The sequence below is a fragment of the Nyctereutes procyonoides genome, unplaced genomic scaffold (genome assembly GCF_905146905.1).
Source record: "Nyctereutes procyonoides isolate TBG_1078 unplaced genomic scaffold, NYPRO_anot_genome, whole genome shotgun sequence".
Classification (NCBI taxonomy): domain Eukaryota; kingdom Metazoa; phylum Chordata; class Mammalia; order Carnivora; family Canidae; genus Nyctereutes; species Nyctereutes procyonoides.
Window position 1 is genome coordinate 24,195,569 of NW_026575136.1, and position 18,355 is coordinate 24,213,923.

At 34.0% G+C, this 18,355-nt stretch overlaps 1 protein-coding gene across 1 annotated transcript in view; it reads left to right on the plus strand.

The window, feature by feature from the left end:
* Positions 1-16,320: 16,320 nt before the first annotated feature.
* Positions 16,321-18,355, plus strand: part of LOC129495458 (glutamate decarboxylase 1-like) — a 28,746-nt gene continuing 26,711 nt past the window's right edge. The window contains exon 1 of the mRNA XM_055302993.1: positions 16,321-16,354. Within this exon, the coding sequence (XP_055158968.1) occupies positions 16,321-16,354 (34 nt within the window). The remainder of the gene's footprint in view (positions 16,355-18,355) is intronic.

Here is an 18,355-nt window from a genome sequence, read left to right on the forward strand (position 1 = left end):
ACATAGTTACCTTTTATGTGTGTGTGTTGGGGTAGAATCACTCATCATTAGCAGAACTGTATTATCTATGCTGTTTAATTTTTTCCTCTTGATTTTTAACACTGTAGATTCATTTCTAGAAATAATATTTGGTTCTAATGGAGATCCGGTTGTTTTGGTAGTGTTCTTTTTCGTCAATTAAAAAAAGAACTATTGAGTGACTTTGCCTCCTTTAAAAAAGTTTTAATAATTTAATTATTAAAATTCTCAGAATATAATCTTTTAATATGTTGTATCTATAGATTGCCATTCATGGTGGGCTGTTGCCTCATATTTGTTGCAATTTGAAACTGAGGCTCATCTTCCCTGGGACTTAATTTGGGAATATTGCATGGCTGGAATGAGGATTTAATTTGGGGGATTCTGTGTGCTTCTGAATGAGGCTGTCTCCATAATTAGGAGCTTTGCATTTGCTTCTGCCAAGTCCTTTCTAGTTACATCCTTGTCTGAGGATTTCTACTGTAAACTTTTTTTGTGTGTGTGTTTATTGCTATCAAGTGAATTCATATCCTAAACCAAAACATAGTTAGGACTGTGGTTCTGAGTAAAAATCAGATGTGCACACTCCTCTTGAGATGAGGGGAGAGCTTCTCCAGGCCATCTGAAAGTCAATTTTATCTCCACAAGGTCTCTCTTTCTTTTGGTTCCTGGAAGGTTCTCTTACTTTTATATGAGCTCATATCCAATTAAAGGTATGATTGTTGTATTTTATCCAGAATTTGTAGGTGATTTTTAATAGAAGATTTTCTAGGTTGTCTTGATGTTTCTTAAATCAATAGTCCTCCATTACTCTTAACAATGGGAGTGACCACAATTAATTGGGTTTACTATAACCCCAGTGGTCTGCAGCTCTTCTGAATCTGCACACTTTTTTAAAGATTTTATTTTATTTTTAAAAGATTTTATTTATTTATTTATTCATGAGAAACAGAGAGAGAGAGACAGAGACAGAGACAGAGGGAGAAGCAGGCTCCATGCAGGGAGCCCGACGTGGGACTCAATCCCAGGTCTCCAGGATCAGGTCCTGGGCTGAAGGCGGCACTAAACTGTTGAGCCACCCGGGCTGCCCTTAAGATTTTATTTTTAAGTAATCTCTACACCCAATATGGGGCTCGAACTCAGAACCCTGAGATCAAGAGGTGCATGCTCTACTGACAGAACTAGTCAGGCGCCCCTGAATCTGCACTCCTTCTTACGTGTCTCGTCTCTCCAAGGTTACTAGGTCCTGTTTCTTACACTTCAGGCCACCAGCTGGATTGCTACATAAAAGAACTGTTTGCCATCTTACCTCATCTATTTTGCTCAACTTCTTGTTATTAGATCTTCTCCCAATTATGCCTGTTTCCTAGAACAGCTCCATTAGTGCTGCTTCTTGACTCCTGCAGGCTCTTGCCTTCACAGGCCACCACTGCTGATATTTGATTGATTGAGTACACTTTATAACAGAGAATTTAAAAATTAAAGTTTCCCTGAAAACAAAGAGCATATTTTGATCTATTTTTTTTTCTGTATGAAACATTTTTCCTCAGTCGTTTATCTTGTTGGAATTAAAAATTCTACTAACAAAGAGAGATCCCTCCACATAAATATGGAAATAAAACTGATTTCTTATTGAATAAGCATAAGAGAGAACATGCATGTAGGTAGGCCATAAAGACTATAGAACTGGGATAAAATTCTACGCAATTTATATGGCAAAGCAGGTACAAAATTCACTTGGGAATTGAGATAGCTATTTGTTTAGTTAATTGACCTCCTCCAAAAGAATAATAAAACTTCCTTTATCTTTCTAAGAAATTAATGGTTATACCTGGCAATGTGCATCTAAATGATCAGAGGAGGGAATGAATAGCAACATTTTTTCATACACTTTCCTTATCATGCCTGAACCTCTCAGTTACGCAGTCAAGAAGAAAATAACCACATTTCACAGACTGTATAGACCCCAAAAGGTTGAAGTGACATGTTCCAGAATAGGCAGTCACTTGGTATAGTATTATGACTCTGTTCCTTTCCTTCCTTCATCCTTTCTTTTCCCCTTCCTTCCTTCCCTCCTTCAATTTTTTAAAGATTTTATTAATTTTTTAGAGAGAGAGAGAGAAACAGAGCACAAGCAGGGGAAACTGCTGGCAGAGGGAGAGGGAGAAGCAGGGTCCAGCTGAGCAGGGAGCCCAACAGGGGGCTGGTTTATCTTGTTGGAATTAAAAATTCTACTAACAAATAGAAAAATAACTTTGTTACTTCTCTTATTTTATATGAGCTCATATCCAATTAAAGGTATGATTGTTGTATTTTATCCAGAATTTGTAGGTGATTTTTAATAGAAGATTTTCTAGGTTGTTTTGATGTTTCTTAAATCAATAGTCCTCCATTACTCTTAACAATGGGAGTGACCACAATTCATTGGGTTTACTATAACCCCAGTGGTCTGCAGCTCTTCTGAATCTGCACACTTTTTTAAAGATTTTATTTTATTTTTAAAAGATTTTATTTATTTATTCATGAGAAACAGAGAGAGAGAGACAGAGACAGAGACAGAGGGAGAAGCAGGCTCCATGCAGGGAGTTACCTGTCAGTAACAAAGGTGGTGGCCTGAAGTGTAAGAAACAGGACTCTGGGATCATGACCGGAGGCAAAGGCAGACGTTAAACCCACTGAGAACCTAGGTGCCCCTCTTCTTTTCTTTTTAAACAATAAGTTGGATTTTATTTTTTTCACAGCAAAGTAGCACATAGGGATGTAAGATTGTTAAAATATTGCATCTGGGCCCTCTTCCACTCTTCAATTCTCTTTTATATCTTTGTTCTCATTTTTATTCTATATAGTTGTTAAGTTCATTATAATGTTCTATACATGACTAAGCTTTTAAATTACTGCAACATTTTCAAGTCTTTCTCTCATTATTGGGGAAGTGGAATTTTCCCTTAGGGGAAATTATAATTAACTTGATTACCTTTTATCCAGAAAATAAAAGAAAATAATAGAGACTTGCTTTCTAAGTAAGGTTTTTTTTTAAATAAAACTTTCCCACAATTAATTAAAGTAAGTGAGATGAAAAGTGTGCTTTGAACTCTATATTACTTTTAGAAATATTCAAAATTGTTTGCTTTATGAATTTATCAGGATTTTTTGGGTGCTCATTGATTATTTACTTATCCTATCTATGCATTATATACACACACATACGTGTTGTATGGATTACATATACATGTAATCTGGAATATGCCAAGCAGGGATTTTGAGTGATAAGGCTACAGCAACAAATAAAAGAAAGCGCAGCTTTCAAAAAACTTATACTTCTTTGGGGGATGGAGATAGTATGCAATTAAATATATAATATTTTAGGTAGAATACTCTGCAGTGGTAACAAAGAAGAGTAAGCTACAGCTGTGCAACATTAAGAAAAATTTAGATAAATTCTCAAGTTTTGCACAACATTGCTGTAGGCATATTGGTTTATCACCCTTAAGAGAACCTGCAATGGAGTCCAGGACCTTCTCTAATAATAGCAATTATTAAGTGCTTTTTCTTATTACCACACACACTTGCAACTCTGAGAACTTGGAAACACCAATCTAATAATATCAATACCACCATACACTCCACAATGGCTTCTTGTATCCTAGAAAACTCTTAACAAGCATTTCCACCAAAGTACTTCAGTGAGTAAAGGATGCAATGAAGGGTACAATAACCAAGGCTCAGATGATTGTCAAAGACTGTCAAAGTGCTTAAATCTTGCATTTTGACAAAAATATACCAACAGATTTATACTCTACATGTAATATGCTTACTTAAAAATAACATTTTATTTATAATTATATGTTATAAGGAGAAAACTTGCTGCCATCTCATTGATTTGTGGGTGCAATACTGGTGAATTTCACCTATTTGTTTTAGAAAATGGAATGGGAAGTTGACATTTTATTTTCATTTCAGTTTAATTTTCTCAGATTTTGTATTGCAATATTGTATTACTCTTTGTTTATTATCCATATTGAGTAACATACATGATAAAGGAAGATATGTGTGACAAAGTGGTCCTTCCAAATACCAACGTTTTACTTTATCCTCTTACAGTTCTTAGCTGTTAGAAAAAAGACCTTCAAGATAATTTATATTTCTTTAGCATAGCAGTGTTGTTTGAACTAGCTTAGTAATAAAAAGGTAAAGAAAGAAAGGGGGTTGGAATAATACTGGAATAGTTCACAAAAGAAAGTGTTCTAGGAAACAGGGCCACTCTGCTGCTGAATGAAGTGGGGAGACACTGGGGCTGTGGGGCTGAGACCCAGCCAGACCCAAAGGAGTCACTGAAGGTTCTTGGTCTTGTCATGAGAAGGAATTCAAGAACAGACATGCAGCACAGCTAATGAATAACAGAAGCAAGAATGTTTATTAAAGCAAAAAATAAACTCTCAAAATAGGACAGCCAGTGAGCTCAAGACTATGAGTGAGATGTACACCCTAAGGGTCAGGTTTCTTTTATTGACAGTTGGGCGTGGAATATTCATTACCTGGGGTAGGAAAATATTTTCGAGCTTTTCCTTCTTAATTTGGTCAGAGGTTTCCTGTCATGCCACCCGCAATTTTGGACCTGTCTGGTTTGATCCAGCTTCTTGTGGTGTGCTGCCAGAATAGGCCTTGGATTTTCCAATAGCTGGCCATGACTTTCTCATTGCTGACCCTTGGGGTGTCTTGTTAGACCCTAACAAATTGCTTATACTAACAGTTCTAGAGTCCCTCAAGAAACTGAACTAGAGATTGGCTGGATCCAGAATTTGGTTTTTATGCCTGTTTTTTTACGTTCCCTGATAATCAGTTTCATTCACTCTGGCTGATTCATGTGGCAGAGAACACAGTTACCAGCAGTCTGGGGTCAGACACTGATATGTTAGTGAAGCAAAAAGGTCTTCAGCAGCTGCTTCAATTAGAAAATTCTTGAGGAAGAGCTCTGACTGTTCTAGCTTGGGTTACATGCTCAACCCTGGATGAATGATAATAGTCATAGGATGTGTGATTGATTGAGTCTTAGGGGATATGATTGGCCCTTCAGGACCTATGTGTTTGACATGAAGTGGAACAAAATATACCATCCCCAAATATGCCTCTTTTGTATACTGACTTTTTGAGGTTGATTATTTTTAAGGATGGGCAGACTCAGGAGAAGCTCTGAAAACTGGATAGAAGTTACTCTTTTGTAAAAGACACATCATGTATAATGGATATCTCCATTTATAAAGGTGTCTCCATCTCTGTACCAGAAAAGGAAAGTGACTAAATCCTTAGGAACTCTTATCAATAAAGAAGGCAATGACTTAATCTGCATAACAACTGTAACTTTGCTTATTGTGCTTCCCTGGCAAACCCCCCCCCCATAACTGGTCTTAGCTCCCTGTACCCTCTAACATTTTCTTCTGTCTTTAGCTGGAGATGGTATTTGAGGTGATGAATTGGGCCATTTGGGGGAACTACTCAATTTCTCCTGGATAGCTCCCATTGTATACAGGGATATTATTAAACTTTTCATTTTTCTCCTATTAAACTGTCTTTTATTATGAAGGTCTCAGCCAAGAACCTAGAAAGGAAGAGGGAATATTATTATTCCTCCCTGACTGATGCATCAATAAATGTCCTATGACTCAATCAATGCAGAAATATAAGTAACATTCACTGGCTATGGTTCGTAGGATTAGAAGAAAACAAGAGCGAAAAGAAGAAATTCAGTTAGGAAGCTACTGAGATATTGTTGGCAATTTAGAAGATGAATGACACAAAGATGTAATTAAAAGTTGACTCCTCAAAGTGAACCTTGATATGGCACATGCTGTTTCAATTCTAGGTCACATCTCTAGCACCTCATCTCTCTTAACAACTACTATTTACTAATTAGGACTTTGATATAATTTAGAGGAAAAAAAATCAAAGATTATATTTAGTATTTATCCCAAGAGTTAAGAACATAGGTGTTATATTTTTTTCTTTTGTAATAGAAAATATGGTATTCTTTCATTCTTATTCAATAATAATACAAAATATGAAGACGGTACTCTTGATACTTAACTTTCCCTGAATCAGGCTTATTTTTTGGTCGTCACACCAGAAGATCCAAGCTAAGCTGAAAGAACTTGATGAGGTTATTTAATTCACTTTAGTTAATACAAAATAACCATCTACTAAGTTCTGTACTGTGCACTAGATCAATACAGACAGAGCTGAGTAAGACACAACGTGAAGAAGACACAATGCTAGTTTACTTCAAGGAACTGATAATGTAGTCAATGATGTAAAGTGTATATAAATAATTACAGTCCAAGATACTTGATAAACACTTTAAAGTAAAAACAGAATAAAACTTAAAATACTCTATGTTTCTTTTTTTTAAGATTTATTTATTATTCATGACAGACACAGAGAGAGAGAGAGAGAGAGAGAGAGAGAGGCAGAGACACAGGCAGAAGGAGAAGCAGGCTCCATGCAGGGAGCCCGACATGGGACTCGATCCTGGGTCTCCAGGATCACACCCCAGGCCGAAGGGGATGCTAAACCGCTGGACCACCTGGGCTGCCCAAAATAATCTATGTTAATACTGAGGAAACAAATTTATTTTGCCTTAAGGTATTAAGAAGAACTTATAGGAGTCCTGTAAGAATAAATAGGATTCAAATAATAAAGGAAATTTGGGGAAGGCATGCAAAACTGAGTCAGCAGTTGTAACAGATCTTAATCTTTAATTCATGCAAGTAAAGTTTCACAAGGAAGTAAATATATTTTGGACATATACACAAAACCCTATCATTTAGTATATATAGATCATGCAGAACACTAAGTGAATGAGGGTGAATTGGGTAGATAGAACTCTACCTCACTCCCAAAAAACTAGAGAGATGAGAGATAAATGTACTATCCTCTGCTCTTTCCTAGTGAATCATCACCATCTATATCAGTTTTAAAGTTTTCTAATGTGTAAACAAGACTCAAAATAATATCTCATTTTCAAATGGTGTTCAATTATGTAAATATCTTTCATCTTTGCTTTTATTAGCATAGGGGTGTCCAGTGATTATAATGAGAGCATTTTTTTCAACTATTCAAATGTCATTTATTTAAGGAGCAAAATTTTTGCATAATACACCTACAAAAGATCAAATAGATAAATAATTCAAGGAATATTTATGAGTCTATTCATTTGTTTTGCAAGCCTTCTATCTCAGTAGATGAATTAATGTGCAAATTAAATATTCATGAGCCAATTTGTGTTATTGGTTTATTTTGTGATATCCAGATGTTATTTTTTCCCTCTTTGCATTTAGTAATTATCATTTGAGATTCAAATGCAAACACTAGGCATAGTTGTCATACCTATACATCATTAAAAATGAATAATAAGGCACCATAAGATAAAGCATTTTGCTTATTGCTTTCTTTTCAGTAAGACAATACCATTGGGAATCTTATTTTCTACTTCAAAATAATTTTGTACCTACAACATCTCTGTTTATGAAAGTAGCATTTTATAACGTGGTAGTTTTAAAATTTTTTCTTCTCCGAATCCTTTTATATGCTTAAAATTATTGACAACCTCAAAGAAAACCAAAAGAGTTATTTTTTGTCTGGGGTATAACTAGTAATTTTGGCTGTATTAGAGATATTATAAAGTAAAATTGTAAATATAAAAATAATTTATCAATTTATTTTAAAATAATAGTTATAAACGATTATATATATTAACATTAATAACATTGTTTTATAAAATTAATTCTATTTTCAAAGACAAAAATAAAAATCATACCACCATTCACTTGTCAAACCACCAGACTGGCTTCCATTCTTAATATTTCATTACAACTTGTTTTGGCAAGGACAACCAATATTCTGTATATTGCCAAGTCCAGCAAGTACTCCTTGCCTTTATATTTTTATATTACTGGTTTTCTCTGTTGCATCTGAGGGGAAACAAAACAACAACAAAAACAACATATATATATGCTTTAAATAATGAATTGTTTTTTAAAAACCTTAAAATAAGAAAAATACTCTTACACATTTATCATTTCCAACATTCTTCACTCCTTTGTGTAAAGCCAAATTTTTTTAAAGCCAAATTTTTAAAAAACTTTTTATCATTTTTTTTTAGCCCAGAGAACATCCTTAATGTGTCTTGTGATACTATCAACAAAGTCCTCTTTGTTTATGATGGAGAATATGACACAAAATTCTAGATAATGTTGACTTAGTGTCTGCTTGCTTTCCTTCTTTTCCTTCCTACCTTAAAGAAGTCTTATTTATTTATTTATTTATTTATTTATTTATTTATTATTTATTTATTTAGAGTGCAAGTGTAGGGAGGGACAGAAGGGGAGAGAGAGAAAGAGAGAATCTCAAGCAGTCTCTGCTGCCCGAGGAGCCCGAACACAGAGCTCGATCTCACAACCCTAAGATCATGACCTGAGCTGAAACCAAGAATCAGATCCTAAATGACTGAGCCACCCAGGCGCCCCTAAAGAAGTCTTTTCACTGCTTTCTGACACTATTTCTGATGAGAAGTCTGGACTTTCTTAACATCAGTCCTCTATTCACAATGAATCTTTTCTTGGCTGTCGTAAATTTTTTTAAATAATCACTTTCAGGGATCCCTGGGTGGCGCAGCGGTTTAGCGCCTGCCTTTGGCCCAGGGCGCGATCCTGGAGACCCGGGATCGAATCCCACGTCAGGCTCCCGGTGCATGGAGCCTGCTTCTCCCTCTGCGTATGTCTCTGCCTCTCTCTCTCTCTCTCTCTCTCTCTCTCTCTCTTTCTCTGTGTGTGTGTGACTATCATAAAATAAATAAATAAATAAATAAATAAATAAATAAATAAATAATCACTTTCAGAATTTCAATATATGTATTCTGGTATAGTTTTCTTTCTGTTATTCACCTTGAAGTTTGCAGAGCATTATGGGATCTGTGGGTTTATAATGTCCAAATTTGGAAAATTTTTTAGCCATTATTTCTTCATATATTTTCCTCCATCTCTTCTCTTTCTGAAACTCCAGTTAAAGATATATTAAATTGCTTTATTTTGCTGCATGTATCACTAGATTCTGTTCAGATTGTTTTCAGCATCTTGTATCCTTGTGCTTCAGTTTGGATATTTTTTATTGCCCTTTCTTCAAATTCATTAGGCTTATCTTTTTTTTCCTATAACCTCTAATCTCCTATTAGGCCAACCTAGTGAATTTTTCATTTCATAAATTTTTTTGGCCCTAGAAATTCTATTTAATCTAGCTTTATTGCTTCTGTTTATCTTTTTTATTATTATATGCATATCTTCTTTAAATCCTTGAACATATTTGTAGCAGATGTTTCTTAAAGTCCTTACCTGCTAATTTCATCACCTCTGTCATTTCTGGTTCCTTTTCTATTTACTGATATTTTTCCTGGTTGCAAGTCACGTTTTTCCTACTTCTTTGTATATTTTGTAATTTTTATTGGATGCTGGACACTGTGAATTTTTTGTCACTTTGTATTTAGATGTCATCCCTCGGACAGTATTGAGTTTTGGTAGGTAGTTAACTTACTTGTGGGTCAGCCTTATCCTTTCAAGTCTTGTTTTTAAGAAGCATTGTTAGGTCTAGAGTAGCCTTTTATCCTAGGGCTATTTTTTAAGTAAGTAAATCATTCTCTTTGTCCAATCTAATAGGCAACAATTTTATAATGTTAATTTTTAAAATACTAATGATGCATTATCAATTAATTTGTGAATTATTAAAATTTAAAGAATTTTTTAAAGCCACGTTTACATGCCATTCCCTGATTTCTTTTGAAACTGCCTCTTTTGAGTCTGCTTCTCTACTTCTCCCTCTACTCCTCCCCCCACTCGTGTATACTCTCTGTGAAATACACAAATCTTAAGAAAAATAATTCTTCATAATGCAGACTTTGAGGAAATGTGGGAACTTTTGAGAAAAAATATTAATTACATGTATCAAGAAATAGAATGTGGAGATATAAATGACAATTCAATTCCCTCAATGTAGATATCCATTTAGAAATGCCTCAACTAACACAGATAAATGGAAGAATTAATGTTGAAAATGAAGAATCAATATGGCTTTACACATTAATATTTTATGTTCAAGTAAAAACCTACATTACCTGAAAACAATTTCAAATTTTGGTAAGATCATAGGACCTATTTACTTCGTCATTAGGCGGGCAGGAATAGTTAGTATGTTATGTTTTTTTCAAAAAATGAAGCAATTAAGGTTGGAAGATCTAGTTTTTGGTCAGGGATCAAAACTCTGCCCTGACAGTGGCTACTTGTACTTTGTTGAGCAACCTCTCTTAAGTTTTCTGAAGGTTTCTACACTGTGGATATTTGGTTAGAAATATATATCTATATAATGAATTATATGTTTATATAATGCCAGTGGTGATTTACAAAAACAAAACTGTTTTTCAACTTCAAAGATCAAGCTAATAAAAGAAAGATATCCTGTAGTTATCCACAATAAGTAAAAGAACAATATACGGTTTCAAGTATATTGTATAATTATGATCTTTTCTCCTCTCAATATGCATAAACAATAAGTTTGCAAGTGCTTATGGGAAAATTAACGTGAAATGAAAGATGAAAGAATTACATGAATGTAAAAGACCAGAAAAAAGTATGAGTGATTTTCTCTGTCCTTTGTGTATTTAGAATATCATGCTTTATGGTATTGTCAAAAACAATATTTAAGAGATGAAAAGCAATGTTCCCAGAAGAGATCAGTGACTTACAAAAACAGATGAAGTCAAATCTTACAAAGTAAACACGTATCAATATATCTCTCGGTGTTTATTGAGTTATCGTGTCTTTTTGTCCCACAGCTTTAGCTGTTTACTCTATCTTCAAATTTATCTTTCTCTTTGAACCCATATAATCAGAAATTATATGGAAAGAAAGCTACTAAAGATGACCTAGGTGAACAGAATGATTTAACCCTTCTTTGAATTTTACAGTGTGACTACACATTATATAATTGTGTAAAACACTGAATAATATAAAGCACCATGAAAGTAGAATTCAAAGAAATTGAATTATACTTTTTCTCACCTTCAAATTTTATACATAAAATATCTACAGTATCAGCATAGATAGGTTAAAAAATAATAAAATATTAGGTAACAATTGTTTCTAACATATGCTTAACATGTCAAAATTCCAAACTTCTTTTTTTCAAACATTTTTTATATCATGGTCCAAATATATTTTTTTTTCAAATTTAGTAGAATATATGCATAAATGTGGGCAAGGCACACATTTGTGCTTCCATTTCCTTATCTGAAAATTAGTGCTACAGTATCTGCACGTGGCATAGATTGTCAGTGCTTCCTAATATCGATCTCATCTTTGTCTTAGTAATGGTAAACTTCCTCTTCTCTGCCTACTTCTTTTTTTTTAATTTTTTATTTATTTATTTATGATAGTCACAGAGAGAGAGAGAGAGAGAGAGAGAGAGAGGCAGAGACATAGGCAGAGGGAGAAGCAGGCTCCATGCACCGGGAGCCCGATGTGGGATTCGATCCCGGGTCTCCAGGATCGCGCCCCGGGCCAAAGGCAGGCGCCAAACCGCTGCACCACCAGGGATCCCCTCTGCCTACTTCTTTACAAAGTGTTAGCATGGAAGATGTACATCCAGCAGAAGACTATGATTTCTATCCTAACCTCCTAGCAGCCCTATATGGCCCTGTCAACTCTCTGGTCACATGACTGAGTCCGCCATAAGGACGAGCAGAAAGTCTAGATCACACCTTAAGCAATAGTCGAATTTCTTGTAATTACCTTTCCCTCATTGGTTTAGAATCTAGATACAGTGCTAACAGGCTAGCCTTGTGGATGAAAAGTGAGTGAGAGCAACAATTTTGACCTGTGCTGTCCAGATCAGTGGCTACCAGCTGCATGGGGCTGTTCAGCCCTTAAAGTGTGGTTACCATGACTGATGAAATGAATTTTAAATTTATTTGGTTTTATTTATTTATTTTTTAATTTTTTTTTTTTTTTAAGATTTATTTATTTACTTATGATAGAGAGAGAGAGAAAGGCAGAGACACAGGCAGAGGGAGAAGCAGGCTCCATGCCGGGAGCCCAAAGTGGGATTCGATCCTGGGATTCCAGGATCGTGCCCTGGGCCAAAGGCAGGCACCAAACCGCTGAGCCACCCAGGGATCCCCAATTTATTTGGTTTTAATTAATTTAAATTTAAAAATTGATACTCTGGTTATCAAAGAATTTTTAAGTATTTTTGAAACATACATAAATTAATCCATTTTTTTAACTGAGACTTTTATGAAATCTAAAAATGGAATAAGTATTTCCCAATTAATATGTAATTAAACATCCACTTAACATCTAACTGAAAGTCAATGCATGTTTGAATTACAACATTTTGGACATAATAGGATACGCTGAATCGATTTTAAAGTTAATTTCATCTGTTTCTTTTTATTTTTTAAATGTAATTAATAGAATACTAAAAATTACATGTGTGCCTCACACATTTTTTTCAGAGAGCACTGGTCTAAGGGATGGAATGGCTGCAAGATAGAAGGACCCCAGTCTTTGGATAACCTCCTGGACAGAATAATACAACAGCCCTGAGCCATTTACCTGCTTAGATTTCTATGGAGGAGAGCAATAAAACTTCTAATTGTCTTAAGTCACCATTATTTTGGTTTCTGTTAAAGCAGCATATACTGTTTTAATTAATAAACTACTTCACAGAGTTTGGGGAAGACTAAATGAGTTAACGCTCATTAAAGTTTAGAACAAATCATGCCTAAGACTATAGGCTCAATGCCTATAAATTATTATCATTATTATGTCTCTCAGTTTCAATGTAATTTTCTACCCCCTTGTAATTCTATGTCATTTTATATATTTGTATAATATAATGCCATCATCATTCAATCTCATGCATTTAAATTAGAACTCACTGTGGAAAATTTGTCGGAAGGGGTATGTTCATATTCTATAATTGTTAACCTCAAAGATGATAAGCAACTCTTGCTCAGAGTTTTACTAATCTATTCATTACATTCAACCACCACCCCTTCACCATTGTTTCTACAACCATAAGGAAACCACAGTCATATCACTGTACATCTCAAACCCTTCTCTGGTTTTCTCTTGCTCTACGAATAAGCACCAAACACATTCATGTGTCCTTCCCACCTCCCTAGGATTACTTCTCCCCGTTGGTTTCCTGGGATGTCCCATACTCTGGTTTTCTCTTATATCTTCAATTGGCATCTCAACATCTTGTGTATTTGATTCTTCCTTGAATTTGTTCTCTTCCCTCAACATGCAGGTAAGTGATACTTATCCTCCATTTTAGCTCACATATTGTCCTCTTCAGAAAGGCCTTCCCCGCTAGTCTCCTGCTTCATGTTTGCAAAGCACCTTTTCTGTACCATCCTGTCCCATGTCTCTTCTAGAATCTATGAATATCATCCTTATTATAGATGTAGCACATTTCCCATTATTAAAATGTGACACTGTTTTCTGTCCATTATTCACTTTTCTGCTAAGCCATAACTTCCTTAAGGGCAATATTGAATGTATACATTGACTTCCCCTCCCACATCAAGACAGAGCTTCTTCTCTCTTTTTTTTTCTTTAATGTAAGCTCTATGCCCAACGTGGGGCTTGAACTCACAACCCCAGAATCAAGAGTTGTATGCTCTACTGACTGAGCCAGTCAGGTGCCCCAAGACACAACTTCTAATAAATGCATCAAACTACCAAATAAATTATACAAAAATTGACTAATATTTGATGTGATAATTTAGAGAAAAATAAGGAACACGTCATCTCAGTGATGGAGATGAGAAAATATTTATGGAGCTACTAAGATGTGAGTTGGACCTTCTAAGATAGAATTCAGTATGGGTTAAGAGAGTGGATTCTAGAACCAGAATGGCTAGGGATTGAATCCTGGATCTTCCAGTTAGTAGCTATGTGATTCTTGGCAAATAACATGAATCCTTGGTGCTTTAGCTTCTTCATCTGTAAAATAGAGAAAACAAGCAGCTGTGTCATAAGCTTTCAGGGAGAATGAAATGAATTAATACAGATTTAGCATGGAAGAGTGCTAGGCACACAGGAAGTACTTGATATATGTGTTAAATGTGACCTTTGGGGTGGGAGAAAGGAGGAAGGAAGGCATTTAAAATAGATGAAATTTCACAAAATATAATGAGGGGAAGTAATAAAAAGAGTGAATGAACTTACTTTTGAGATGCAGAAAATGTCCGTAAATGAGTAGTAGGTGGTAACACAAGGAAATGGTCAATAAAAGACTTCATCATATAGTGGTTGGGAAGTCAGTGTAAACTCTGGTCAGAGCAAGTGTCATTCTCAAAATTATTTTTTGTTTTTGTCTGTCAGGATTGCCAGGGGGGAAAATAGTGACATAGAGAATTACTTGTTAAGGCATTTAAGAGGCATTTTCTCTTTTGATAACACAAAGCCATGAGTAGGTATTACTACAATGCCTGCTTTATTGATAGTGGAACTGAAGTAAGGAAGATGTGAAACAAAAAGACAATGATAATACCAAAATAATAGAACTTCTAAGAGGATTCAAAGTATGAAAAATATTTAGCACTATATGCAATACAGCAAGGGTTCAGGAAAAGAAATCCATAGGCGTTAATGTTAGTATTACTATCCATCATAAGAGGGGAGTATTATCCTTTTATCCCCCTTTTTAATCCTATATAATGTAGTGAAATATAAGAAAGCTTTCACATGCTTTGTAGAGACAAATGGTGAGTTTTAATTTCTAATTTCTATGTGTTTTACAAATGCATAAAATTAGGGTAAGGTGAAACAACAATATTAATTTCTCCTTGGGCTGAGGAGGGTCAGTTCTGTCCTGAGCATGTCTATAAATACAGATCTAATTGCCCACAGAGAGGACATGAAAGGAAAAAAATGAGTGATAGCTAGAGGGTACTTCACGGCTCCAAATCCATTTCCTCAGAATTGAGATTGTTTGAATCTTTTTGAACAGAGTGCTGGTGGTTATTATGTGTGAGAAAGGAAGGGGCTTCAGGGGGACGAACTTGGCATGTGAGGGATGACTCATGGCACAAGAAGTGGGTGAACGTGGGTGGGCTTATTGACAGATGAGAGGGAGTCTAGTAGACATGGGAAGGGTTCAACTTTACAGAATGAAGATAATAGGACAATCTTCCTTAGTGGATGTCACGACACTATTAGAGTAAAGAAGTTCTGCTGATAGTTGAAAGAAATGGAAAGACAGCTGTGGACTCCTTGGAGTTCATTTATTCTATTTTCCCACTTTTCTGCTACTTCTATCATCAGTCAATTTCAATGAAAGCAATGAAAGGGGGAAATGATTTTCAAATCATTAAATGTATATATTTTTGTTTGTTATGGGCTCTAAGTGAACTCCTTAATGAAAAAGTTGAAGTAACTGTCTCAAATTGGGTTGGAAGTTGTTAATGGCTTTTGGTAAACCACAATGTTTTTTCCATTATTATTAGAATGAATTAAGAGTTACTTAATCTTTTTGTAAATTGCACCCAAATGCCTAGAATAGTGGATAATGTATTCCAGGTGATTTTATTATGTGAATCATCAGTGTTTTCCTGCTCGTTCATTAACATGCTTAAGCTTGCTTAATAAAGAAAAATAACATTGACAGCACATTATTCAATAGCTGTAAATCCCAAGGGATAAGTGGACATTTGATTAATTCTGGAGAAAATGGTAGTTGGAAATGAGGCTCAGAAGTGATGACCATAATGTATTTTCAAATTATTTAAAATGTTAAGGGTTTTCAATCCAAAGGCAAAACGTAATAACTGTGTTACAAAGGTGTGAATTGTATCATTAACCTGCCCCAATGCATTTTTTTCATTTCTACGCTAGAATGTTAAGTACCTAACACTTCACCCTGCAGATAAGAGTTGTAACTGTCAAAAGGGAAGTTGAAACCCATTCCTTTTTTGACATGAAGTCATACTTTTAAAAATCCATAACGTTTAAACACAAATACATTACAATCATCTTTTATTTAATTCTCTAAACAAATAAAAGTATCCCTGCCCTTTTTACAAATAATGGAATTGCTTCAGATTTCTGTGCCATCAATCAAAAGGACTTTGAGAGTCTATGTCATAAGTTACAGCAGTCACACACCTTTCCTGGTCAGGTTCTTTTCTATTACATAAAAGCACACCCTGGCTCTGGGTCTTCTTTTAAAGCAGATACTACTTTTTCATGGAACATGGATGTCAAGGAGTGTGGATACAGCCTGGCAAGTAAGTTGAAATTCTGTGAGAAGGAGTGGGATTTTGAGTATCACTTGTCAAAAAGTACAGAATGTCAAAAAAGTCTTATTTTATGTGATTATTAATCACATATATTTATCATATATCATATATTTTGACAAAAACATTAATAATCTTTGTCTTATATATTTAAAACAATAATTTTGTTATTAAATATAAATGTAATATAGTTTTAAGTTGTAGGTTCAATGTGTAGTTGAACTGTTAATGGAGGATAATTCTTATGCCAATATATCAAATCTTTTGGTTTTTATATAATTTCTTTATAAACATTTATAATAGTGTTCCATATGTAGAATTTTTAAAATTTCATATTTTCTTGTAATTGTTGTGTCCACTAATTATTTAAAACAAGTTTTGCTTCTAAAATTTTAGTTACTTTAGCATTTAATTACATTATTAATTATTCTTCATTGTGTATAGCAGTGAAACTTTAAAAAGCAATTTCCCTTGAGAAAAAAAAAAGTTTAAAGAATTAAACTAATATGTCTATTGGGTCAACATGTAATATGGAAACTTGTTTTTCAGTACACTGCATGCTTTGCAAATCATCTCACATTTCTATAATTTCTGTCTTATATAGTTTTTTTCATGCATCAGGTTATTATTTATGGAAAAAGCTCTAATATAACATTTTTATCTCTTACATAAACATTTAAAATACTTAAGCATTGTATCAAAACTAAACCAAATTAACTCTGCTATAGTCTAAAATTGCAATCTGAAATATATAGGGAATGGCTTATTTTATTTTAAGAAAAATCCATTAAAACTGGAAGCAATTAATACCACTAACCTCATAAAGTCAAAACAATAAAATTTAGCTAGAAATTATTTTCTGATTACTTCATATTTTATCCCGTCTAGCTATAGGTAAACACCTTGATGTTATGAATAATGTTTATACTTCCTTTTTCCCCCCACATTGCCCAGAACATTAAAGGATACTTAAGAATGACTTATTTGCTGGATTAGATGTTTGGTTTAATATTTTTATTGAAGGGGATCTCAGTACTTACTATTTTTAAATACTGATTTTTAAACTTAATGGTCTTTGGATTCAAACATCCATCTATAAATCCTAGTTCCACCATATAAACTATTTTTATTAATAATAATAGCATCTATTCCATAGCCCTGTGTTATGAGGACTGAGTAGAGCAATACATGTGAGATTTTAGAAGAGTATCTAAGCCATCATATGAGCTCAAAAAGTATTAATTATTACTATTGCTTCTTTAAATTTTTTTCTTCATCTGCATACTGGGAAAAATGGGATTATATTGTAGGATTATTGTGAGGATGAAAGTGTGCAAGGCACTTAAGACTCTTAATATGTAGTAGAAATTGTTATATATAGTTAAATGTTAATAGCAGGATCTTATTATGAAGTAGGCATTGTTATTTGTATTTGAACATTATAGGTCTTAATTACTAAATTCCCAATCCTGTACACTAAACTGACACAAAACTAACAATCACAAATTGTATCATTTGTTCTCTATATGGTTATAAAAAAGCCTTACATAATTTCAGTAATTTTAATATTTCTCTCTCGTGTATACCCACCAGAGATAGCATGTGGATGAATACAAATAAGAATTTCAATCATTATGAATTTCTTGAAAGCATCTATTTAATTACAGATAAAAGCACTAAATACATGTTATCACCATGTTTTAATAATGACAAAATACTTCCTTTTTAACCTAGATAAGAAACAGATGAAAAAAAAAATCTGATCATACTTTTCAATCAACTGAGAAAAATGTGACAAAAGATGCTCAGACTGAGAATGTGTTGACTGATTTATCAAATTCTTATGCTTCAGGTATGGATATTAGTAACAAATGTTATTTGTTTCATTCTTTTTTATAAAACTTTGTCATCTACGTATTTATTGAAGCAATTGTAATTTCATTACGATGATGCTTTAACATTTGTTCTGTTTTGTTTTGTTTAAGAGAAAGA